At 48.5% G+C, this 25808-nt stretch overlaps 1 protein-coding gene across 2 annotated transcripts in view; it reads right to left on the reverse strand.

The window, feature by feature from the left end:
- The window catches only part of AFAP1 (actin filament associated protein 1), a 444017-nt gene that overhangs the window by 57717 nt on the left and 360492 nt on the right, over window positions 1–25808 (reverse strand). For both annotated transcript variants that reach the window (XM_085642466.1, XM_085642467.1), the window contains exon 12: window positions 492–609. In XM_085642466.1, the coding sequence (XP_085498592.1) occupies window positions 492–609 (118 nt within the window). The remainder of the gene's footprint in view (window positions 1–491; window positions 610–25808) is intronic.

A 25808-nucleotide genomic window follows, 5' to 3' on the forward strand; every position in this document is an offset into this window, starting at 1 on the left:
GAAACCCAAAGCCACTAGGCACGAAGAAGTGCACAGTGCCTATTAGGAGATTGAAAGCCAGTACTATAGTTATCAGTTGGTAAAGCAGCAGTATCTGCAGACTAACTTTGGGGTGCCAAGGAAAGGTCCTGGTTACTTACAAGGGTCTCTAAGATTTAAAACCCAGCGGGATAGTGCACAACAAGGTGCCAGTTACAGAAGTCCATATGTACTTATTACACACGTGTCTGTAGGCATCAAGAGTATTATTTCTTTGCAAAAAAGTTAATTTGAGTGAACTCGGTTAACCCAATTATTGCCCTCTTGAAAACAAGGACTCTTGAGCAGAGGCCGAGAGGATCTAAAGAGCCTTTTCATTGCGAAATTTTAAATTGTGTAATCACAGGCATGTAGAAGATGAAGAAATATGGTCTTGGAGAAATAAAAAGCATTACAGCTGAAAGGTGGTCAACACAAATGAACCATGCAAAACATAAAAATAGTTTTCTTACGAGTCCATTTATACAAGGGACGTCATCGTAATGAAGTGCCGTTCCACTAGGACAAGCATAGCCATTCGTAGGGGCTTCTCGATAAGGATACGTGGACACAACCCTCCTGTTCATAAAACTAAAGCAAATAGACAAACAAAACTTAGTATTAGAACATTTAAACACATTGCTTACTTTGTGTACCTTTCCAATTTTGTTCAATTGCACAGATTAAAATGGAAGGTAAAAGCAATCCGTATATAATTTTGTGTTACATTGGTTACCTTATAATCCATCTGACTTGCACATTAGTTTGACATACAATACACTATCCTTTATAAAAATGGCAATAATTCAGTGAAAATATTAAAACATTTTTTATGGTTAAAAGGAAACAGCTTAATAGACACAGGCAACTCTGTCACTGCACACTAATGATCAGAATGCACAGTTCTGGATCTGGGTACTTAAGGCCGCTGAGTTTAACCCATGCAACTTCAACAGTTACTAGCATGAGCTGTAGTAAACACAATGTTTCTATGCTTATAGGATGTTATATGACCTAATAAACTGAAACAGCATGCTGATTTTAAGTCAGTACCGGATCTGAGATATATATATATATATATATATATATCATATATAGAGAGTCTCTCTCTCTCTCTCTCTCTCTCTCTCTCCCTCCCCATCAGAAGTGCTGCCAAAGGATGGGGTTGTCAAATATCAAGGATGCGCAGTTTTTACTCTACCCCACAACTCTTTCCATCCACTACTTCACACTACGCGTCTCAATTTCATCTTTGCAGGCTGCTTTTCATCCCTGGCTCGTCCCTTTGCCATACATTTCCTATCCTTCCTTTGCTCCATGGTTCTCCCTTTTCTGGCTTTCTCTTGCCTTATCAAAGTCAGTTGACGCAAAATAAGGCCCAGGCCCAAAAAATGATGCAAGACTGATTTTATTTAGTTTTTGTTCTCTTAAAAAAAAATCTCATCAGTCAAATGTAATCTAATATCTAGTCCTACTCTATTGTAAGACTATTTATCTAGACTGTGGAAATCTTACTAATTCAAACCCAATTTTACTGTGTCTTCTAAATGGTATACAATAAGGGAATGATTTAGGTTCTTAAAAACTTGGAGGCACTGATGAGTAGAAAACAGTGTAGTTGGAATACGAGAAGATAACTGAAGAGAGATGTAATACTATGAGCTACTCCAGCAACACATCACATCGCCAATCAGTTCCTCAAGCTGCAGGAACAAAAAGGCAGTATTAGTCGCTTAAACAACACTCAGATTATCCGAGAGAGAAGTAATTCTGGGGGGACAAGGTGAAAGTAATGGTATTACCTCACCCACCCATGTCTCCATAGTTACCAACAAGTTCATAATCAGGGCTAACAACACTTAATAAAGAAAGAGCAGAACAGTATAATGTCTAAGGATCCTTATGGTATCCTTTAGGCAGGCTGTTAGGTCAGGATATGTACTGCATAATCAACACAACTCCTTCTTTTGCCCTCTTACTAATAGCTAACACAATAAGGGTGTAAGGAAATGCCTTTTTTTGTATGGTCACTTCCAGGTTTTTTGGACTGATGCTGTTGGTTTGGACTCAGAATGCACTGATGATACTAACTAGACCTCAGTGTCAGTGCCCGACCCCAAAACATGTATTTTGCACTGTCTGTACGCAACTGTCATCAGCTAACTTACCTGGTGCCCATGGCATTTAAGTTAGAAAGCCACCCCAGTGATTGAAGCACTGGTTGTGCGATCCAAGGAGTGACACAGGTAAAATCAATGCACCATTGCAGACTGGAAGAGCAGTTTTAAACTGCTAGCCCAACTTTGCCATTAAAAGCAATGGCAAAGCCAAACCTCCCTCTGCACTATGTGCGTGTCCCCCAAATGAAAGGCCTACCTAACCCTAAGGCAGAGTGCAGCATATTTCATGGGCCGAACAAGAATTTTACATGTTCTGGCAGTACAAATGCAAAACTGATGTTTTTACTGTGGGAAGACTTGGTCGCCTGATTGGAGAGTACAGGGTTACATGCTTATCCCTTTGGCTCAGCTAACTCCTCAACGATGCAACCAAAATTGATAATCCAAGGTGTCAAACAACTTGTTACATTAAGCCCGACTTGATTCTGGTTAGATTTGGGGGTCTCTAGTTGGCATAGGTAGGTACCTGTGACAAATAGGGACCCTTGCATCTAGTCAGGGTAAGGGGGTACACTCCTAAAATAACCCCTGCTCACCCCCTTGGTAGCTTGGCACGAGCAGACAGGCTTATCTCAGAGGCAGCGTGTAAAGCATTTGTGAACACATACAGTAATCAAGTGACAACACTACAGATGGACACCACACAAGTTTTATATCAAAAATAAGTATTCTTTATATAGACTTATCACAAGACCACAAATGACAAAAATCCACAATACTGTACTTTAAAATGGTAGAATTAGCTTAGTTCTCTTAAGATGGTAAATGCGACACTCAGAGTTCAATGTACCTTAAGATGCGTAACGCAAGACAACAAAAGTGTTGCAAGGACGGTGATGCGTTGAAGATCTGGTGCAAAGAAACAAAGATGGCGCCTTCTTCTTGGTGCGACACGCTTCCCGGTGATGCGGCGGCGTCTGCTGCGACGACTATACTCTTCTCCGGCGATGTGAGATGTTTCCACATGATGCGAGCCACGACAGGCCCTGCGACACGCTTACCAGTGGTGCGGCGGCGTCTGCTGCGACGTCGATCCTCTCCCCTGGCGATGCGAGTTGCTTCCACAACGATGCGAGCCGCGACAGGCCCTGCGACACTCTTCTCGGTGATGTGGCGGCTTCTGCTGCGATGTCGATCTTCACCTCTGGCGATGAGCCGCGACAGGCCCTGCGACACGCCTCCCGGAGATGCGGCGGCGTCTGATGCGACGTTGATGCTCTTCTCCGGCGAGGATACGAGATAGGCCCTGCGACACGCTTCCCAGTGATGCGGCGGCACCTGCTGCGAGTCCAAACCTCTCCCCTGGCGATGCAAGACGCTTTGGTGGACCTGCGATGACTCCCCGATTCTTCTGCAACACGCTTCCAGGTGATGCGGCGGCGTCTGCTGCAACGTCGATCCTCTTCTCCGGCGATGCGAGGCGCTTCGTGTTGTGAAGCGGCAGTTCGGCAACACGCTTCTTGCTCTTGAGTCGCACTTCTAGCTCCTTGTGACATGCAGTCCCTCAGAAAGCGCCGCAAAACAGCAGGCACTTCCAAAGAACTCTTGGGGAGCTGGTGGGTGAAGTCTGTTGTCCCTGAGACTTCAGCAGGAAGCAAGCTCTTTTCTCAAGCCCTTGGAGATCCTTCACAAGTTGAATAAAGTGCACACAAAGTCCTTTCTCCTTTCTTTGGCAGTCAGGCAACCACTGCAGGCCAATCCCCCAAGCAGCACTTCAGCTTAGGGATAGTCTCTCCTCAGTTTCTTCCGGTTCCACTCCTCAGCAAAGGTTTCTTCTTGTTTCCCAAAGTGATCTAAAGTTCTGGGGTCTGGGTCCCCTTTTTATACACAGTTTCTCTTTGTTCTCTGAAGGCAGAGAGGACTTTGCCTAGTCCAAACCAGTTCTAGGTCAGTCCTGGAGCACTTTGTTGACATGACTCCTTCTTCCCTTTCACAATGCAGTGCAGAGACATCAGATGCACCACAGGAGGTAGAGCCAGCATTGTGGAGGGAAAGCACAGCCCTATTCAGGTCCCAGGTGCAACTCCTCCCACCCATCTACATGGAGATCTTCTCTATTCAGCCCTGTGCTGACTCACCCTGTCTGCGGGAATTCCCCAGCCCCCTGGAATTCCCCAGCCCCTGTCACTCAAACTCCAGACAAGGAATACACAACCTAGCAGAGGCAGGCTTGGATGGTTAGACAAGAAAATACCTGCCTTCTAAAGTGGTATTTTCAAACACAGAATGTTAAAACCAACTTCACTAAAAGATGTATTTTATAATTCTTGAGTTCAGGCATACTAAACTCGAATTTCTACCATGTTCTCTGAATCAGTTAGGATTATGAGGTGTAAAAATCAAACTGCCCATTCTTGCCTATGGGGAACAGGTAGCCTTGCAATATTTAATAACGAAAATGGCTGTAATTCACTATTGGGACATGCCACATACACCAGGGCATGTCCTAACTTATACTTACAATGTACCCTGCCCTTGGGCCTACCATAGGGGCGTCTGGTATGAAGAAAAGGGAAGGTTTAGGGACTGGTAAGTGGGTGCACTTGCCCAGTCAGTATGGCAGTACCAGACTGCGCACAGGCTCTGCAATGGCAGGCCTTAGACACACTTTTAGAGGCTGCTTCTGTGGGTGGCACAACCAGTGCTGCAAGCCCACCAGCATTATTTGGATTACCAGCCCTGGGCACTCCTGGTACACTGTACTAGGGTCTGACAGGTAAACCAAACCAGCCAATCATGGAATCACTAATTCATACATCAATTTACAATAGGGAGAGCATATGCACTTTAGCACTGATCAGCAGTGGTAAAGTGCCCATAGTCCTAAAACAGCCAAAAACAGGTCAGAAAAAATATAGGAGGAAGGCAGAAAGTTCAGGGATGACCCTGCAAAAAGGGCAAGCACAACAATTCTCAAGTCAAAATTAATGTAACATATTGAGGACTGCAACTTTTACCTTCAATCTCCTGTGCCCTTAACAGTTGCACAGTGAGCCTGTCCATAAGACAGCTTTCTCCTGTCCTTGGGAGACATGCTAACAACTCCCAGGAAAGGAGACAACAGAAGCCTCCACTGGAGAGAAGTGTTAACCCCCTCCTACAGGAAGCCACAAGGGTTTTGGCCCTAAAGGATGGCTTCAAAGGAAAAGCCACCTTTGAAGGGCAAATGGATAACACTTGGAAGAGGAGCTGCTCCATTGTCTAAGTAGATAGGCTGGCACTAAGGACAGGGAAAGGGAAACTAGTTACTAAACTGGTTTTCCAGGGGCATTTAGCCCCCTTGGTAGCCACACCTCTACATTGGGATAGGGAGCTCAGGACTCCAAGAAAGAGGGTTCTGCCATGTTGGAAGTGGGCACAATGGTGCATCCTGGGATAGCCAGATGCCTCACTTCACAGGAAGTGGTCATCAGGAAGGAGGGAGGGAACCAAGTAGCTCACTGGCTACCAACTGCATCCTGGCCTGAGTGCATTTTTTTAGCATAAAAATGGCACTGCAGGCACATCAAACTCAGATCTCGAGTGGACTGGAAGAAGGACAGAAAAAGGACTGCCCTGCTACACCGGCAGACAGAGGCTGCACAGGCATGGACTATACCTGCTGAAATTGGTGGCTAGCAAAGGAGAAGGGAATGTGCCTGCTGTACACTGCTTGTGGAGAAGGCATCTTCAGAGCCAAGCCGAAGCAAGACACTCCAAGAGTCAGGTGGCTGATGACCTGTTTACAAGCACAGGACCACAACAGCTAAAGAAGTCTGATAGAGCAAGTTGGTAGCCCAAAGTCTTCACATCACCGCCACCAGCCACAGTGCAGCACCAGAGACCAGGAAATGATCCTCAAAGTTGCACCAGAGTCAACAGACCCAGGAAGAGTCGGAGTGCAGCTTGGTCACCCGAAAGATTTGGCTGTGACCGTGATACCGGGCGACTGGTAGTCCAGTGGTGACCTGACTTCTACCAGGACCAAGAGGATGTCAAAGGACATCGACCCTTTGACCAGGACCACCTCACCTCCTTTGTGGACCGAGTAGCAGCCTCAGAAAGACTCCAGTTGACCGCATCTCATACACAGCATTCTTGAGCATCTTCAGCATCCTGTATCCCTAGCACAGGACCACTTCCATAGTAGACCACAGCAAGGGATAAAAATGCCTGGAACTGGCGGAAGACTGCTTCACCTGCTGAGGTAACTGTTTCGGAAGACGTTGCTGGCCCCCTCATGGGAAGAGATGGTCGCCCAAAGTAACTGACTGCAGCATAACTAGCCAAATGTTTTTGCTCAAAATGTTTAAGTGCCAAATTCGTGGAAATTGCCAATGCCTGTTCACGGTTGAGTGAAATATTACAATTTACTGTACCTTGTAAATTCTACATCTCCGGAAGCCTCCATTTTGAAAATAAATAAATTTGTGTCGGATTTCCTGAATGTCTCGTTGATTTTGTCTTCAATTATTTGATGCGGTTTAAATGCTTTGCACTTGTTCCTTTGTGTAATCCTTGCTGCTCAGAACCACAGCTACCCAGGGTTGAGCTAGAGGGTTTAACAAACAAAACCCACCGGTCTTAAAGGGGTTTGGTAAGTGTATTAACAGTTCGCACCACCACGCCATAAAATACACCCCATTTCCTCATAATGGGTAGCTGGTCTACATGAACTTTTGTGGCGGTCATTATGTGTTGGAACTTACTAACCAACACAGAGTCCTAGTGTGTGGGTGTTAGCAACGAAAGGAAGCTTATGAGATTGGAATGCTGAAACAGCTACTGGCGACTATTCTCTACTTATTCTTATGCTTGGCTCAATTCAAATTTCAATACTCGAGTAGAGAAAATAAACTCCTCCTACAATAACACCTTTCTCCATAATCTGGGTCATGCAAGGCCATTTATGAATCTATGACGTATCCCCTCCACCTCACCACCCTATTCGGACAACTTCCCAGGAAAATGTAAAAGTTTTCATTTACTGGTGCTGGGTACTTCTTGTAACCTCGTGGATCTTAGCATTGTGCATGGACGAAGACTCAAGCATATCTTCCTGTACTTCCCATGACTCACCTGACAGTGCCCTTATTCGGTGCTCCGGTACCCCCCTTGGTGGCGCCATATAATGGTAACCCCTCAGGCTTTGTTTTGCATATGCATGCATGTTCATTGTTCGCCTTTACTGCCGTATAAAAAGTGCTCCGACACCCCTTGGGGTCTGGTTTGCCCTACATTACAACTGCAAATAAATAAATATTGCTGAGCAGAGAATTCAGGGAGCGTGTTGAGTGTTTAGGCAAGGTGAGGCATTGCGATAACAAGCTAGAACTGATTACTTAACAAAGCAAGTATCCAAATTCGAGATTGAGCTGTTCACCAAAGTGGCTCCCATTACAGATTGGTCTGTGTTTTACATAAAGCATTCTGTTTGGAATGCACCACAGGTTTCACAGAAGTAAAACTAGATGACACCCTTCACCGTTAGCTTTTTCTGGTCTTTCTGTCAAAGTAAATATATTCGTAAGGCGCGACAATCACCTTGTGGAGTCCTGCCCTCTCCATCCACATTCTGTGACTACCTCATTGAAACACAACAGAATTATTATCTTAGTAGCACCGACAGATGGATGTTTAGGTCTGGGGAGACCAGCTTCCTGAATGCACCACCACATGCCAAGTAGCGCCCCCAGCATTCACTATTCGTAGGCGGGCACAGCATCATGATGGCATGGACAGCCTTTGCCTTGTCCAGCGAGAGGCTTGTAGCTGCAGGTGCAATATGCTGTACTTATAGCTGGATGATTATCGAGTACTTTATGCTATGCACTACTGGAAAACTCAATAAAGATGGGTTGAAGAAAAACTAAATGCAGGCATGGACAGGGCTTTCTTCCCAGCAAACCACCTCACCATTCCCTTCATCACTATGAAGCATCCTTGACCTCACTACTCACTGGGATCCATGAATCAATTTCTGAGCACTCCTTCCTAAAGTTATCTTGTAGTACAGTATACAAGTCCTAAAATAAAAGATTTGGTTCAAACACACATGACATTGGCACTCAGGGCCCCCAACAATGGTGGGAGAACTGCTGCAGAACAAGTTACTTACCTTCGGTAACGATGTATCTGTAAGAAACATTAGTTAGTTAGATTCCTCACCTTAGAATATCCCCAGGCGTCAGGCTGGATCCGGAAAGATTTTTGTAGCAATACCCCTTGCGCGTCGCTAGGCTTCGTCTGCGGCTCCGCGTCAGTCGTCGGCGTCGTGCGCCGGAATGATGTCGGAGTACTTAGACGCCGCCCTCGCGCGCTGACGTCAGTTCTTCTTTTTTCCGCGCCAGTAAGCGCCGATCTGGGAAGAGCTTACCCCTAGTCGTTTTTTGACTAACTTTTTTGACTCTTTTACTAAGGTGAGGAATCTAACTAACGTGTTTCTTTCAGATTCATGTTTACCAAGGAGTCAACATAGAAGATGCAACCTAGCCATTCACAGGTTACTACTGAACATAGATTTTACAAAAGAGCCGCAGAACTCAAGGTCAACTGTACGTAAAGTTGCATTTTATAATGTGCTATTGAACTTCAGCTCAGAAGCAGCGCTGTCACCCCCGCGCCGCACGGCCACCAGCTGCTGCGTGTGCCCCCTGCCTGACTGCCTCGCTGCCGCCTCGTGACCACGCCCCCTGCCTTCGAGTGGCGTGGTCCGTGCCAGCCTGTCCTGCCCCTGCTGTGTTTGCTGTTTTGCCTGCTTAAATTGTTTAATCTCATCTTTTTGTTCCTGTAATAGTTGTAAACTTGTTTTTCCTTCCTGTTTGGACGTTTCGTTGCCCTTCGTCCTCCCTCCCCGATTCCCGCCACCGCCGCTAACCCCGCCCCTTTTTTCCTTCTGTTCCCTCCCCGCTCCCGCCTCCCAGCTGCTCCGCCCCCCCGCGCACTTGGCCATATATGGCGACCGTGCGACGCAGGTGAGTGTGACCTAGTTCTAGGACACCCCCGCGCCGCACGGCCACCAGCTGCTGCGTGTGCCCCCTGCCTGACTGCCTCGCTGCCGCCTCGTGACCACGCCCCCTGCCTTCGAGCGGCGTGGTCCGTGCCAGCCTGTCCTGCCCCTGCTGTGTTTGCTGTTTTGCCTGCTTAAATTGTTTAATCTCATCTTTTTGTTCCTGTAATAGTTGTAAACTTGTTTTTCCTTCCTGTTTGGACGTTTCGTTGCCCTTCGTCCTCCCTCCCCGATTCCCGCCACCGCCGCTAACCCCGCCCCTTTTTTCCTTCTGTTCCCTCCCCGCTCCCGCCTCCCAGCTGCTCCGCCCCCCCCCGCGCACTTCGCCATATATGGCGACCGTGCGAACGCGCAGCGGTCACGCGCAGCGGGCGCGCCGAAGGCGCGCCAAAGGCAAGCCTGTCTACGCCCGTCCGCGCCTGGACCGCGCCCAGTGCCAGGACCCCTGGCCCACGAGGACCCCGGCCAACCCGCCTGACGTACACCGCCGCCACCCTCAGCGCACTCAACACCGGTCGACTCCCAGGATGCTACCAAGCCACCCCACGACGCACCCACGGACCCTTCAGCTGCCACGCCTGCAAGTTCACCTGCATCCAGACCTGCCTCGCCAAGCCGAAGCCGAACACCAGCAGCAACCACCTCAAGTGCATCCTGCTCAACACCCGCTCCGTCCACAGACACGCCATCGAACTCTGGAACCTCCTCGACACCACAGCCCCTGACGTGGCCTTCCTCACGGAGACCAGGATGAACGCCTCTTCAGCGCCCGACATCGCCATCGCCATCCCAGAGGGAAACAAGATCACCCGAAGGGACCGCACTGCCAACCAGATGGGAGGAGGCATCGCCATCATCCACAGGAACACCATCCGTATCACGACCAACACCGACAACACCCTTACCACCGCCGAACACCTGCATTTCCAGATCCACACAGACCCGAAGACCACCCTCAGAGGCACCCTGATCTACCGACCTCCAGGACCACGCACTCAATTCAGCGAGGACATCGCCGACTTCGTCAGCCCGCAGGCCCTCCCCTCCGCTGACTACATCCTCCTGGGGGACCTCAACTTCCACCTGGAGAACAACAACGACCGCAACATCAGCACCCTGCTCGACAACCGCGCCAATCTTGGACTCAAGCAGCTGGTGTCCACCCCCACCCACCTCGCCGGACACACACTCGACGCAGTCTTCTCATCCAGCACAGACATCGCCTTCAGCCACGCCACAGAGCTTCAATGGACGGACCACAGCTGTGTCCACTTCACCTTCAGAAGAACGACCCACCACCACCAGCAACAGGTTGCCCGCAGAAGCTGGAACAAGATCACAGCCGACCAGCTCGCCACCTCCCTGAGCCAGCACCCTCCTGCCAGCTCAGCGAACCCCAGCCAGGCCGCCGACAACCTCACGAAGTGGATCAGCAACTGCGCGGACGAACTCGCCCCGCTGAGGACCCCGCCCAGCAGACCCGGCAGCAAGAAAGCCCCATGGTTCACCGACGAACTCAAGAGCTCCAAGAAGAACTGCCGAGCCCTCGAGAAAGTCTGGAGAAGGGAACCAACACCGGACAACATGACCACCTTCAAGCTGGCCACCCGGAAGCACCACCAGCTGATCCGCGCCGCCAAGAAAACCGCATTCAAGGACCGGCTAGACAACAACGCACACAACTGCAAGGAACTCTTCAACATCGTGAAAGAGCTATCCAACCCCAGCGCAGAAAACAACGACATCACCCCATCGCAAGACCTCTGCAACTCCCTCGCCTCATACTTCCACAACAAGATCGCAGACATACACAACAGCTTCAGCACCCAACCAACGCACACCACGACCGAACCACCGCCCCCCACCACCACCCTCTGCACCTGGACTCCGATCAGCACCGAAGACACCATCCGCATGATTAACTCCGTCCACTCCGGATCCCCGACCGACCCTTGCCCTCACCACGTCTTCAACAAGGCCGACGCGGTCATCGCACCCCACCTGCGGGACATTATCAACACCTCCTTCGACACCGCCACCTTCCCTGAGAGCTGGAAGCACGCCGAACTCAGCGCTCTACTCAAGAAACCTACAGCGGACCCCACCGAACTCAAGAACTACCGCCCCATCTCGCTCCTCCCGTTTCCAGCCAAAGTCATCGAGAAGACCGTCAACAAGCAGCTGGCCGCCTTCCTTGAGACGAATGGATCCCTCGACCCCTCACAGTCTGGCTTCCGAGCCAACCACAGCACCGAGACCGCCCTCATCGCTGCCACCGACGACATCCGAGCCCTGATGGACAACGGAGACACAGCGGCCCTCATCCTCCTAGACCTCTCCGCGGCATTCGACACTGTCTGCCACCGCACCCTAGTACAGCGCCTCAGCTACGTCGGAATCCAGGAGAAGGCACTGGAATGGATCATCTCCTTCCTCGACGGAAGAACACAGAGAGTCCGCCTACCACCGTACAAGTCAAAAGCCTCCGAAGTCATCTGCGGCGTCCCTCAAGGTTCCTCCCTGAGCCCCACCCTCTTCAACGTCTACATGAGCCCCCTCGCGGCCATCGCACGCAAACACAACCTCAACATAATCTCCTACGCCGACGACACCCAGCTGATCCTCTCCCTGACCAACGACCCCGCCGCCGCCAGAGCCAATCTGCACGAAGGGATGAAAGATGTAGCCGAGTGGATGACGACCAGCCGCCTGAAGCTGAACTCAGACAAGACGGAGGTCCTCATCCTGGGCTCCTCGCCCTCCGCCTGGGACGACTCCTGGTGGCCTCCCGCCCTGGGCTCCGCACCCAAACCAACAGACCACGCGCGCAACCTGGGCTTCATCCTGGACTCCTCCCTCTCCATGAGCAGGCAAGTCAACGCCGTATCCTCGGCGTGCTTCAACATCCTACGCATGCTACGGAAGATCTTCTGGTGGATCCCCACCAAGACCAGGAAGACCGTCACCCAGGCCCTCGTCACCAGTCGACTGGACTACGGCAACGCCCTCTACGCCGGTACCACCGCCAAGCTCCAGAAGAGACTCCAGCGGATCCAGAACGCCTCAGCCAGACTCATCCTCGACATCCCACGAACCAGCCACATCTCCGGACATCTAAGAGACCTGCATTGGCTCCCCGTCAACAAAAGGATCACCTTCCGCCTCCTCACCCACGCACACAAAGCCCTACACGACCAAGGCCCGAGCTACCTCAACAACCAAATCAACTTCTACACTCCCAAACGCCACCTCCGATCAGCCAACCACGCCCTCGCCGCCGTCCCCCGCATCCGAAGAGCAACAACAGGAGGAAGGTCCTTCTCCTACCTGGCCGCCAAGACCTGGAACTCCCTCCCGACCGACCTGCGCCGGACCCAAGACCACCTCTCCTTCAGGAACAAGCTGAAGACCTGGCTGTTCGAGCAGTAACGGCACCCCCCTCCCCCCAGCGCCTTGAGACCCTACGGGTGAGTAGTGCGCTCTATAAATGTCATTGATTGATTGATTGATTGACAGCTCTGGGGAGATGGAAATTAAAAACCATCAACATGAATAATTTCCTTGTGAAACAGATCAGCGGCCTCAAACCAACCCCCAGCCCTGTGCACACTGCACAGTCACAGCAGCATCCGCCTTTAAAACAATCTCATTAGCGCCAAGCACTCCGCCTGCCAAGTGGAACAGCACCTTGGGGCACATTTACCTGTAGCAGAAAAAGAGGCAATTACATCAGCCGCAGAAAAGATTGATCTCTGGAGTTATTAATAATTGATGAAACAGGATCTGTGCCGCGACCGCGGCTTGGACAACTGCATTTGATTTCTGAGAGGGAGTGGATTGTTTTTCAGTTCCCTTTGTGAAAGGCCTGCACACACATTAGCAGAAAACCGCATTTTACTTTGGAACAAAAGTACAGGTCAAATCAGATTGTTGTAAGGAAAGATGTCACGTAACAGGAAACGTAAATTATAAGATGAGTATTTATTGAAGATGTCATCTCTTAGTTACAGGTAAATAGGTCAACGCCCCACCAGCAGCAACATCCTTGCTGCTCAGCCCACTCTCTCCATCTCACATTCATTCCACCCAGGCACTCATCAACATTCCAGTCCATCACATTACACTCACACTGGCTGAGCTGCAGAGAACTGGGAAACATGGAGAGGATGGATAGCACGAGCCACAGGTTACAGAACATCGCCTTCCCTTAGAGAAACAATTGGAAATACCAACAGACCAAACCCTACATATTCAACCTAATAAATCATTAATGACAAAAGATGGAAGTAAATGATCAAATCAGCCCTTTAAACATCCGTCTCATAAATAATCGAAACAGGTAAATCCTCTGCAGGACTTCGAAAACTAATATGCCCCCTACTACACACAGTTAATCTTTAACCCCTTAGGAAGGACACATACAGAATCACTAGGGTGCAACGCATAACCGCTACACTTCTTAACCCCCTTAGGAAGGGCAGTTTGAAAACTAGGGTGCAACCCACACACTCGCCCTATACTGCAACACATTTGCCACAGACCTGACAGGACCAGGGGCACATGAATACATCACCCCCATACTATCAGTGTGGCAAAATGTATACGACATTCACCTTAGATTGCATAGGGCTCCAAGGCATTACATTGCAGGCTACAAGTCATATGCAGGCTATAAGACATACTCCCCCTTTTGCGTACACCTAGCAGGGCCAGGGGTACATAGCCAAACCCCCCTCCTACACCTTCTGCATAAAAAGGACCGGGGGTAAATATTCAACATGACACTACACACTCCACCCAGACTTTTAAGTAACAATTACAAATAGACCAACATACAACCTCATAAAACATTACTAAAATTCTGCATGGCATTGAGAATTCAGCACAACATACACAGCACAATATACACAGGCCACAAATCCAGAAGAGCAATGACAAATAAACTTAGGCAGCAAATTCAGCATGGCATTAACAAAATACAAAACCTAAACATCCATCATTGCATCACCGACATAATGCGTAACTTCCCACAAAGCAACGTAAATAAGACATTAGCATACCATATTCAAAATAGCATCGAAAAACATGATAGCTTATCTAAAGAACACCTTAGAAATACTCCCTCTGTCAGGTAACTCGTCCTTCACCCCGGTGAGCGAATCCTAACCTGAACACATCACAATTTATCTGAAGATACAGAAACACAGAATACACTTCCGTTTCTCGCTTTAAGTGAAGCCAAAATACACCTAACTTGAATGCTCACAGTACTCAGGATGGTAAAGGAAGACAATCTGAAACATGCTCAGTAACCTTCCACTGATGTGTCCTCACACCAGCCGGAGCAGCACGCTTCAACATTTGATGGCTATGCAACCAATCACACACTTCCCACTCACTAGGCTGCCATGATGAGCCAACAGTATTCCTCATGTCAATGTGCAATATCCCACAATTCACCACTGTAAATCCCCTGTTGTTGTGCACATACATCCCAGTTTTCCTCCAGTATGCCGTAACCACTTCCTGGTGTTTAAACCAATGCAAAACTGCCGAATAACATTCTACTTCTTCAGTGTCGTGGTCTGTCACTACCGCACAGTCCAGCAATCATGGCCTCCATAAATGCTGTGCACGATCCTTTAAAACCATGGCAGGAGTGCACAGTAGGATTACGCTTTTCCCTGTGCTCACACCATACACGCGCCAGCCTCGGCAACGTACTTCAAATTCCAATGCTAATGGACCCAGCACTCTTCGAGAACAGCAGCACAGTCTCTCGGAACTGTTCTCGGCATCCTGCAGAAACTCCAAAAGAAAAGACTGAGGACTCTGAAACCACCAAAACCAGACACCTGAAGCCACCACTGCACCCATCGCTCCCAGCTTGTCTCCAAGTACGCCAATGGTATCATCAAGGTGCCCCAGCTCTCCTGAGCCAGAGTTCATTGTGGTTTCACCACTCCTTGACCCACCAACGTCGCCTGCAGCTACACACTGGCTCCCTTCTACCGTGGCTGGTTCCGGACCTAAAGTCACCTCTGCATCAGTCACCCTCGGGCCGAGGAGAAGAGGACCAGTGTCCCTGAGCATCGTAAGGCCTGAGCCCCCCTGTAGGTTCAGTCCAACTGGCCTCCCAGCCAGAACCTGCAGCATCTTTGTGCAGTGACCGATCTCCGTGGAACAACATTGGGCTCCTGATGCTGTTTTGCACCCTACACTTGGCTGCACTCTTGCCGCTGGAGGTGTACTGTTGGTGCCGCTTTGGACGTCGCCCACCACTCACCCTAACTCCTGAAGATTTGCCCTGTAAGTTGCAAGACGAATAAAGAACGTATACATAAAAATTCAAACTTAAAATTAAACATTTTAAAATGTTCTACGAACATGAAGGAACCTGAAACAGGAGGCTCAGAAAGATTTGCTATACTGAGATTGATTCTAAGTTCTAGTAGATCGCTTTGTCTTTAAAAAATGGAACAGATGTGGAAAAGCTCCAACATTCCCATTAAACTTGCAATAAAGTTGGGTGGATAATCAAAAACACATTTCTTAATTTGTGTGTATTTTGGTTTACACTAGTTTCTGTATTTTTGTGTACTGTTTTTCGGTTTGAATCGTAGTAATTCCTAACGCTGTGGTCCCTGGTTTCCAAAAGTGATGCAGACGTAGATCCTCTTGCAAAGGCCAATACTGATCGATATGTTCCCCCTGGCTACACACTGATAACTCCAACCCAACCTGTACCATACCATAGTAGCGGTATCCCTACTTTAGCAAAGTACCTCTATCTTAATACATTTACGCTGGTACCCCTTCATCATTTTAACTCTCCATAACCCGGTCCCTTTTCTGCCAGTCAGTTCGTGTTGTGGTGGTATGTCAGTCTATTTTTCTCAAGTCAGCCAAACAGCACAATCGCTTTAATTAATGAATTAATGTTAACCATTAAGACGTTCTATAGTTATTCCATTTCATCAATTTTTAGCTCCTCTGTATCATTATACTGAATGAAGGCTCTAAGTCTACCTAAAGGATATACAATATTATGTTGGAATTATTATTATTTTTAATTTACACTTGTTTTGCCCAGTGAAAAAATTCTTAATCACAATCCTCACAATCTCGAGGAAGAGAAGAGCATAGGCTCGATCCTGCACTTCCAGGTTCTGCTAATTCACGGACGTACCCGCCCGTGTTTTTCACGTACTTTCTCACAGCCATTCTACCGGCTCTCTTACATACCCGTTAACCGGGTCGGAAATATCACCGGTTCTTCGATATTCGCATTTACGCTTCATTCAGCCCTGAAGAGTCACGGGCATTGACCTGTTGACGAAACACGTGTCGGCTGGCGTTGTTGTCTTTTACACGAATACCTCTTACATAAACAACTCTAATGAAACTACCGGTGTCGACCTCCAGATCATTTTCATCATTGTAACAACTGTTTATCCATTACGTGTGCCCAGGACTTGTTTTTACACAATCCTTATGATCTGAATGGTATAGTATATTCCAAGGATAAGAGGGGGGAGGACTTGTGAGAAGCAAATCTAAGCAGTGATTGCTGAATTGTCGAGTAACTATCATGATTTCCAGCTGATAAAGGGCTCAGTTTATTGCCTGGTAGCATAAATTCATCCAGAAAACTAGAGGTATACATTTTAAATGAGATTTGAATGATCCACATTGTTAGTCAAATTTTAGCACAGAAGCACCATAACAACATGAACAACCAGAATGCAAGCAGCACCTGTGTTTTTCCTGCTATTTTGTTAGCATAAAATGCTTTGACTCAATCCATGCTAAATTTAGTGCTAAATTCCGGCTTGGCATTTTGCATAATTGCTCTTAATTTATTCGCTGAATTTCATGCAACTAAGCGAATTTACAAGTGCTGTCCAAAATATATGGGATAGTTGTAGTTAAAGGCACTTGGTTCGAGTTAGTTTTCTATTTATTCACATCAGGGAATGCCACGATTTGTCCAGAACAGATTTTCCAATTCAGATGCTCTGAAATGTGCCCACTGTGCTTTACTGAAGCAAAAGTAAATGGACTAAAATAGACACCAGGACACCTTTGTGCAGAAAAATTGTGTAAAATGACCAAGCCAGCATTTCGCCTTAAACCTCTTAATATTTTAACATTGCACGCAATTACCTCTAAAGAATTTACACAACTTTCACCAAGGCCAAATTTTAATGCTACTTTAATTTCTCTGAATTTGAAAGACGGAGTGGGCGCCCTGCATTGCAAAGCGTGAAGGGGCGTGAAAGAGGGTAGAGCAGCTCTAATATTCTTACATTTAGAGGACTTAAGGGACTGTTGGACCAATGTTTTATTTTAACATTTTGGTTTAGGATCAATGAGGCATTTATCTATTAAGGAGAGTAGGTCTTGTATATTGCAATGTATTGTATACTTAAAGAAAAATAACATTACAAATACATTGAGAGTGGGACAAACACATCAACTGACTGATCTGGAAAGGATAAGATGTCTCACCACCACGAAATGTAGACTATACCCATTGTAGTCCAGATTACAGTGAGCTCGATAAGTTGCAATATAGGCAGTTATCCATGTTACTGCACATATCCCAATTACAAGCTGTGCAATAAACCTCATAGGTAAAACCTGCTGAAATTTACCAGGGCGAAAATATGCCCGAAAAAAAAAAGAAAAGGACACAGATTTTAGTGCAAAAAATACAAAAGCCACTTATATTCGGTCTTATTTCAAGGGCAGTAATTGTAATTGGGTCCTATGTCTCGCACACGATATATACCGATTCCAGCAGTTGGAATATATAGGTACTATAACGAATAGTTTCTTACCTGTCGGTGTAGTTTTGCAGCTTGAAGATCTTTCTGGATTCACTATGCTGTGCATTATTCCGCGATCTTGTGGTTGGGTCCGGATTCGTAGTCTTTTCTTTGTTTTTTTTTTTTTTTTGTAGCCCAGGTGGGCGTCGACGTACACCATTTGGTGCACCTCCCGTGACGTCGTCGTGCTTCCTGCGGAAGTCCCACCTTTGGGGCGCCATCTTCGGGTTCTTTTTTCCTTTCCTCTTTCTTTTTTTTTTTTTAACCCTAGGCGATTGATTAATCCTTCTTGTCCCTTTATCTGTATGTTTGTATTTCTTTGATCTTTTCCGTTTTACCCCCTCTTCCTCCAGCCTCATCTTCCTGGCGGAGGTGGGTGGGTTCGCTAGTGAATCCAGAAAGATCTTCAAGCTGCAAAACTACACCGACAGGTAAGAAACTATTTGTTTTGCAGCGTGAATCTTTCTGGATTCACTATGCTGTGCATCGATTTTGTAGCGGTTTTCCTAGTTCTGTGGCGGCTGGGTGGTAGATGAGCGTTGGTCGTTGAAAATGTGCTGAAGCACCTTCTGTCCAACCTGTGCTTCCTTATTCATCTGAATGTCTACGCAGTAGTGTTTCGTGAACGTGTGCACAGATGCCCAAGTTGCCGCGAGGCATATGTCCTGGATGGGCGTGTTCGCCAGGAAGGCCACGGTGGCCCCTTTCTTCCTTGTGGAGTGAGCCTGCGGCCCCTCCGCTAGTTCCTGTCCAGCCTGTTTGTGGCAGAATTGAATAGTGAGGGCAATCCACCTTGCGATGGTGCCCTTAGTCACTGGTCTACCCATGAAGCTAGTAGCAAAGGACACAAACAGCTGTTTCGACTTCCTGAGTTCTTTGGTTCTCTCAATGTAGTGCATCACCGCTCTTCTGGCATCGAGGGTGTGCAGTGCCTTTTCGGCGTTTGTAGTCGGGTTTTGGAAGAAACTTGGTATCTGGATAGTCTGATTTATGTGGAACGCCGACACTACCTTGGGCATGAAGTGTGGGTCCGTTCTCAGGACTATTCTATCTTTGTGAATCTGAATGTAGGGTTCCTGCAGCGTTAGTGCTTGAAGCTCGCTCACCCTGCGTAGTGAGGTTATGGCCACCAGAAAGGCTGTTTTCATAGTCAACATTTGCAGTGTGGCCTTGTGAATGGGTTCAAACGGTGCCTTCATGAGCTCCGTCAGGACCACATTCAGATTCCATGCCGGCGGCGGCAACCTTTTCGGGGGGGGCCATCCTTTTGGCTCCTTCCATGAATCTCCTCACCACCTGCGAGCTGAAGAAACTTCCACCTTTTTCACCTCTGGTGTAGGCCACGATGGCCGCTAGGTGTACCCTTAGTGAGCTCGAGCAGAGGTTACTCTTTAGAAGGTGTGTGAGGTACCTCAGTACTGTTGAGTCTCTTGTCATTCTGTTTTGCAGGCCCTTTTTCCGGCACCACACAGTGAACCTCTTCCATTTTGCGCTGTAGCATTTTCGTGTAGTTGGTTTCCTCGCCTCCCGTAGCACTCACATCGTGCTCGGCGGCAATCTTAAGTGTGCGAACTCTAGGTCTTCAGGAGCCATGCCGCCAGGTTGAGGGTCTCTGGCTCTGGGTGCAGGACCTCTCCGTTTTGCATTGAGAGCAGGTCCTTCCTCCTCTCAAACCTGTATGGGTCGCCTTGTGCCATTTCCTGAATTTGTGAGAACCATGTCTGCCTCGCCCACTGTGGAGCCACCAGGATCAGGGTCATGTTGCTGGTTCTGCACTTGTCGAGCACTCTGTGCAACAGGGGTATCGGTGGAAAGGCGTAGGCAAATGTCCTCGACCAGCTTATCCATAGGGCATTTCCCTCGGATTGCTGATCTGGTTGCCTGGACGCGAAGCTTTGGCATTTTGCATTCTGGCGTGTTGCAAAAAGGTCTATTGTGGGAGTCCCCCATCTCCGGAAGAGTTTCTCCGTTTCCTGGCCATTGAGCTCCCACTCGTGTGATGCTGAGGTCTGCCTGCTTAGCCAGTCTGCCTCCACATTGTCCTTCCCCGGTAGGTGAATTGCCAGTAGATCTATCCTGAGAGGTATGGCCCATCTCCAAATCTCCTGAGCTAGGGATGAGAGCGGGAACGACTGTGTCCCCCCTTGTTTGTTGATGTAGAACATCGCTGTGGTGTTGTCTGTTTGGACCAACACCCTCTTGTTGAACAGGTGCCTCTGGAATGCCTTCAGGGCTAGCAGGATTGTTTTCAACTCGAGGTAGTTGATATGGCGGACCGCATCTGCTGGGGCCCATAGACCCCTCACTCTGAGGTTGTCCATGTGCGCTCCCCATCCCTTCTGCGATGCGTCCGTGGTAATGGTCACTGTTGGGATTGGTGGTGTCAGGCTTCTCCCTGCTGTTATGTTGTCTCTGTTCCACCAAGTTATCTCCTCCTGCACTGCGTGCGTAACAACCACTAGATCCTCCCAACTTCCGTTTGCTTGTGACCATTGTTGTTGTAGCCATTCCTGGAATGGTCTCATGTGCAGGCGTACATTCGGCACCAGCTGGATACAGGACGCCATCATCCCCATCATCTTGCTCACAGCCCTCACTGTCAGAGCTCGCCCCTTCTGGTAGAGCTTCGCCTCCTTCAGTAGAGCCTCTGTCCTCCTCTCGCTGGGCACTACTGTACTGTTGCGGGAGTTGATCTTTGCCCCCAGGAAAATCTTCACCTGCTCCGGTTCCATCGATGATTTTCCCCAGTGGATCGAGAATCCCAGATTTGTGAGGGTGTCTGTTACGCGTTTTGCGTGCCTCTCGCACTTTCCGCGTGAGTTTGCCTTGACCAGCCAGTCGTCCAAGTAGGGGTAGACATGTATTCCCTGCCTTCGTAGGTGCGCCGCTACCGCCGACAGGCATTTTGTAAAGACCCTTGGTGCTGATTTTAATCCGAAGGCCAGGGTCGTGAACTGGTAGTGTTCTTGTTCGATGTTGAATCTTAGAAGGCCCTTGTGCCTTCTGTTTATTGGGATGTGAAGATAGGCATCCTTGAGGTCCACGGTGACCATGAAGTCCCCTTCTCTTATCTGTGGCAGAACCTCCTGCAGTGAAGTCATTTTGAACCTTTGCGTTCTGATGAACTTGTTTAGGTAACGGAGGTCTAGTATGGGTCTGAGGTCTCCGTCTACCTTCGGAACCACGAAGTAGTTTGAGTAGACCCCTTTGTTGCGTTCTCTGAACGGCACTGTCTCTATGGCTCCCTTTTGCAGGAGTTTCCGCGTTTCTTCTCTGAGTATTGCCAGTTCTTGGGCCGATCTCAGTCTTCCCCTTGGTTTCCTGTTTGGAGGTCTTTTCTCCAAATCTACGCAGTACCCGTACTGCACAACGTTCCGTATCCACTTGTCTGTGGTTATACGCCGCCACTCCTGAAGGTAGAACCTCAGTCTTCCGCCTACTGGTGTCGTATGCTCGTAGGCTCTTGAATTTTCTCTTCCCCCTGATGACACTTTTCTGCGCCTCACCCTTGGGGTCCTGACGAGGGTAGGCGTCCTCTTGCGTGCTGAGTCACTTCGTCGAGGGCTGTTCGCCCCCTCTCCTCCTTTGGCCACGTCCGTTCCCTCTCCCGCGAAAGGACTGGCCCCGAGGTTGATATTGCCAGTTTTGCTTCTGCTGACCTTGTCCGTGACCTTCACCCTGCTGACTTTGTTGGAACGCCTGGTGCGACGTCCCCTGCTGGCTTCCTCCCCTACCGTAGGGTCTTCTCGAGGGATTTCCTCGCCTCATTCCCCTCAGCTGTAGGGCCCCCATGGACCTCGCCGTCTCGTTTTCTTTTTTCAGCTGGGTGAGCTTGTCGTCCACTGTTGCTCCGAACAGTGTCTCTCCATTGAAGGGGGTGCCAAGGATGTTGTTCTGCACTTCCGGTTTGAATCCCGAGATTCTTAGCCATGCATGCCTCCTCTCTGTGACCCCTATGGCCATGAGTCTTGCTGAAGTCTCTGCCCCATCCAACGCCGTCTTTATACAGGAGTTGGCGATGTTTTTGCCTTCATCTATCAGGTGAGAGGCTCTCTGCCGGTATTCTTCGGGGAGGTGCTTTACTAACTCCCCCATCTCATCCCAGTGCTGGTATTGGTGTCTATTGAGGAGTGCATTTGAATTCGCCATGCGCCAGTGCATTGCGGCGTTCCTCTCGACCTTTCTTCCTGTGAGGTCAATCCTCCTGCTCTCCTTATCCGGGGGTGGGCCCGAAGTTGCTGGTACGTTGGCCCTTCTCCTGGCCGTGGAGGCTATGATGGAGTCCGCGGTCACGCTACCCTTGATGTAAGGGGGGTCCAGGGAGGAGTGCTTATATTTCTTCTCTGTCCTGGGCGTGATCGACCGGCAGGTCGCAGGTTCCTTGAAGGCTTCTCTCCCCTGATTCATCACGCTTTGTAGCATGGGGAGGAACTGGCTCCTTGTCTGGATGGGGAGCAGTGTCTCGACGAGAAAATCGGCTTTTGGTTTCTCCTCGTCGAGTTTGACGCCGAAGGCCATTGCTGCGCTCCTGACCACCATATTGTAGACCCCGATGTCGTCGGGTGGCGAAGGCCTCGAAGGGTACGTGTCCACGGGCTCCTCCGGGTTTTCGGTGTCGAGATCGTGCCATTCGACGTCGTTGCTGGTAGATGCCGCCGATTCGTAGAACGACCGTTGGTCTTCTTCCTCGGCTTCTCCCTCATAATAGGGCTCTTCTTCCTCTTCGAGTTCTCTTGTCAGCCCTTCGGCGTCGAACTCGTCTTCGACCTCACCGACGTCCGCTGATGAAACCGTTGGAATCTTGAATTCCTTCATTCTGGCGTCGAACTCCTTCTTTCTTTGAAGGATGTTCTCCATTTCGGCCTCGAGCCGCCTCTTCTTTTTCTCCATCTCGGAGATGCTTTCGGCGTCGACCGCGGGTCTTTTCGATGAAACTTGCGTCGACGTCGAACGTTCTTTCTGCGTCGATCGGCCCGTTTCATGGGATGCTTTCGACGACCCTTGCCTTTCGGCGTCTTTCGGCACCAGGGAGTCCTTATCTAAGGATCCGCTCGGCCTCTTGTCCGTGGTTCCCCCTTTGGACGTCGAAGTTTTCGGCGCCGGGGCTCCCTTCGTGGACTTTGACTCAGATTTTCTCGAGTCACCCTCGTGTTGTCGAGGTACTTTCTGTTTTGCGCTCGACGATTCTCTTACCTCGTCTTCTTTTTTCTTGTCGGTCTCTACGACCGTGAAGTTTTCGGCTGTCTCGGCGTCGTTGTCCTCGTCGTCCGAGGAGAGGCCCAGAGCGTAGAGCGTCGGGGGCTTCCCCTTGCCATCCATGCTGGCGTTGGCCCTTCTCTGCCGCTCTCTCACCCTGAGTGTCTTCGGCGCGAAGGCTGAGCAGGCGTTGCAGTCGATACTCTGGTGATCGACCGGTAGGCAGAGGTTGCAGACCGGATGCTGGTCTTTCTGCGCGAACTTGTGGTGGCAGTTTGGGCAGAACTTGAATGGCGTCTTGTCCATTGCGCTCAGGGTCTCTGAGTGTGCATTCTCCAAGGCCGTCGAAGAAAAAGGGCGCTGGTCCTCTTTTCTTCGCGCTCCTGATGAAATCTTTTCCTTTCCTGATATCTTCTAGTGTTTCCATCGACGAAACTCGCTTTTCTTCCTTCTTCCTTCGAGTGTAATTCTGGAGCTTCCCGATGACGATCCAGACCCAACGGCGGAAAAAAGAATCTGAAGATGGCGCCCCAAAGGTGGGACTTCCGCAGGAAGCACGACGACGTCACGGGAGGTGCACCAAATGGTGGACGTCGACGCCCACCTGGGCTACAAAAAAAAAAAAAAACACAAAGAAAAGACTACGAATCCGGACCCAACCACAAGATCGCGGAATAATGCACAGCATAGTGAATCCAGAAAGATTCACGCTGCAAAAATATCTGAACCTTTTCCGGGCCGAATGTAATCGGGCCTGTGTAGCAAATCTGCCTTTAATACATGGTCACTTCAGATTTTTTCCCTATTCCAAGACCCTATTTTTGGTGGCTTTAGGTTTGCTAAACAGTAGTTAAAATGCTTGTGCTTTCCCTTTTAATGATGTGCTCTTACATTGGGACTTCCCCCTACGTCTATTTTAAATGGGGCCTAAAGTACACCAATGGCATGGAAAGTAAAAAGTTTTTTGTGGGCTGCACTGAGTATTCGCACCACTCAAACATATGACAAAAATATAGGTTACTCTAAGAGTACCACTGTGCACTGGATGGCCTGAAGCCTAAATGCAATGCAGTGACACAGGGTAGGGGAAATATGTTTGCCATGTAGGAAAAGTCTATCTTTATATATCCAGAACTCACCCATAAACCTTAGCTTGTAAGCTCACAGGGCAGGAAAGTAACTTACAAAATGGCACACTAAATATTGGCGCTAGTGTGCTTTCACGATTAAAAAATAGCCAAAAGCTATTTAATGTGTAGGCCTGCCTAGACTTTTCCAAAACAGTCACGGGTGGGATTAAAATATTTATTTACCACCTCTGCTTAGGAGAGAGCTAGAGAAATGCTTTAAAGTCATTTCCCGATTAGTTTTTAAGATCTTACATAATGGTACATTCAGATGTTTGCTAACTTAAGCAGAAATGCAACTTTGTAAAAATGAAATTTAGGCTACCTGTGCACGAACTGGCTTAAGATTAGTTCTGCCACTCATCACATCTCCAGAGCCAGAATACACACACTTGGCTGGGAGAGGTAATGACTGCCCCAGAGGACAATGGATTGTCTCCGAACTGGGGAAAGGGCAATGTGTGTTAACTTCTGACCACGCAGCAGGGATTAGCTATCTGAGAGTGGACAGGAACAGATAGCAGAACAGAGGGCAGCTTCAACACTACCTGTTTCGTCTTGGAGATGCCATGGAGGGTTTCTCCTATTAACTGGTAGGACTCTCAGAGACACCTCATTCCTAATCACAGTAGGCGGGGGCAATTCTGCCCCCTATCAAACGGCCAGAGCTAGAAATACACAACCTTGGGTGGAAGAGTTAACTCCAGTTCAGTGCACAATTGCTTGCTTCAGGCATAGGAAAGGGCAATGGGTGTTAGATAATTGCTGCTAAGTGGTCAGCAGTTATCTGGGAGTGGACAGGAACAGTTGGCAGAACAAAGTGCAGCTTTAGTACTATCTCTTTTGAAACCAAGAATAACTCAACAACAAGTGTCTTATAAATCTTATAAATGTTCCCCAGAAACACATACAATATAACACCACTGAAGAAATTCTGCCTTGGAGAGGGAGGCACAATTTTGAAGAACACAAAGTTTGATGCATGAGACTAAGCATTTTGTTAGAACGGACCTTGAATGTGTAGAACCGGTATAATAACCTTAGCAGATGATAACAGACCACAATTAAAGAAGTCTAATGAAGTTAAATGATCATTGTGAACCCCCTTTACAATCAAAGCAAGCAACATACAGCCAAGGAAGCACTTAACCTTTCAAAAAGAAGAAAACAAAGGTAGGGGAGCATCTCCTCAATAATAATGAATGTCAAGAAGAAATTGAGACTATAAAAAGGTTATGCCTTGACTGAGAATCATTCTGGCATACTGAAAGAGAGAAAAGATTACAAGGAAGACAGGGCTTGAAGGTTTTCATATGCTCGTATGACAGCAAGGAAGGTCCTTCAATTTCCATCGGAGGACAGGAAAAGGGGACTAGTATTTGCAAATGGAGTAAATGTTTAGTAAAATGGTGAAGCTCTGTAGTTCTTCAATGGAGTAAACACATTTTTGTATGGATTCGGCACTTAT

This window comes from Triturus cristatus, chromosome 2_2 (assembly GCF_964204655.1).
Source record: "Triturus cristatus chromosome 2_2, aTriCri1.1, whole genome shotgun sequence".
NCBI classification, from domain to species: Eukaryota; Metazoa; Chordata; class Amphibia; order Caudata; family Salamandridae; genus Triturus; species Triturus cristatus.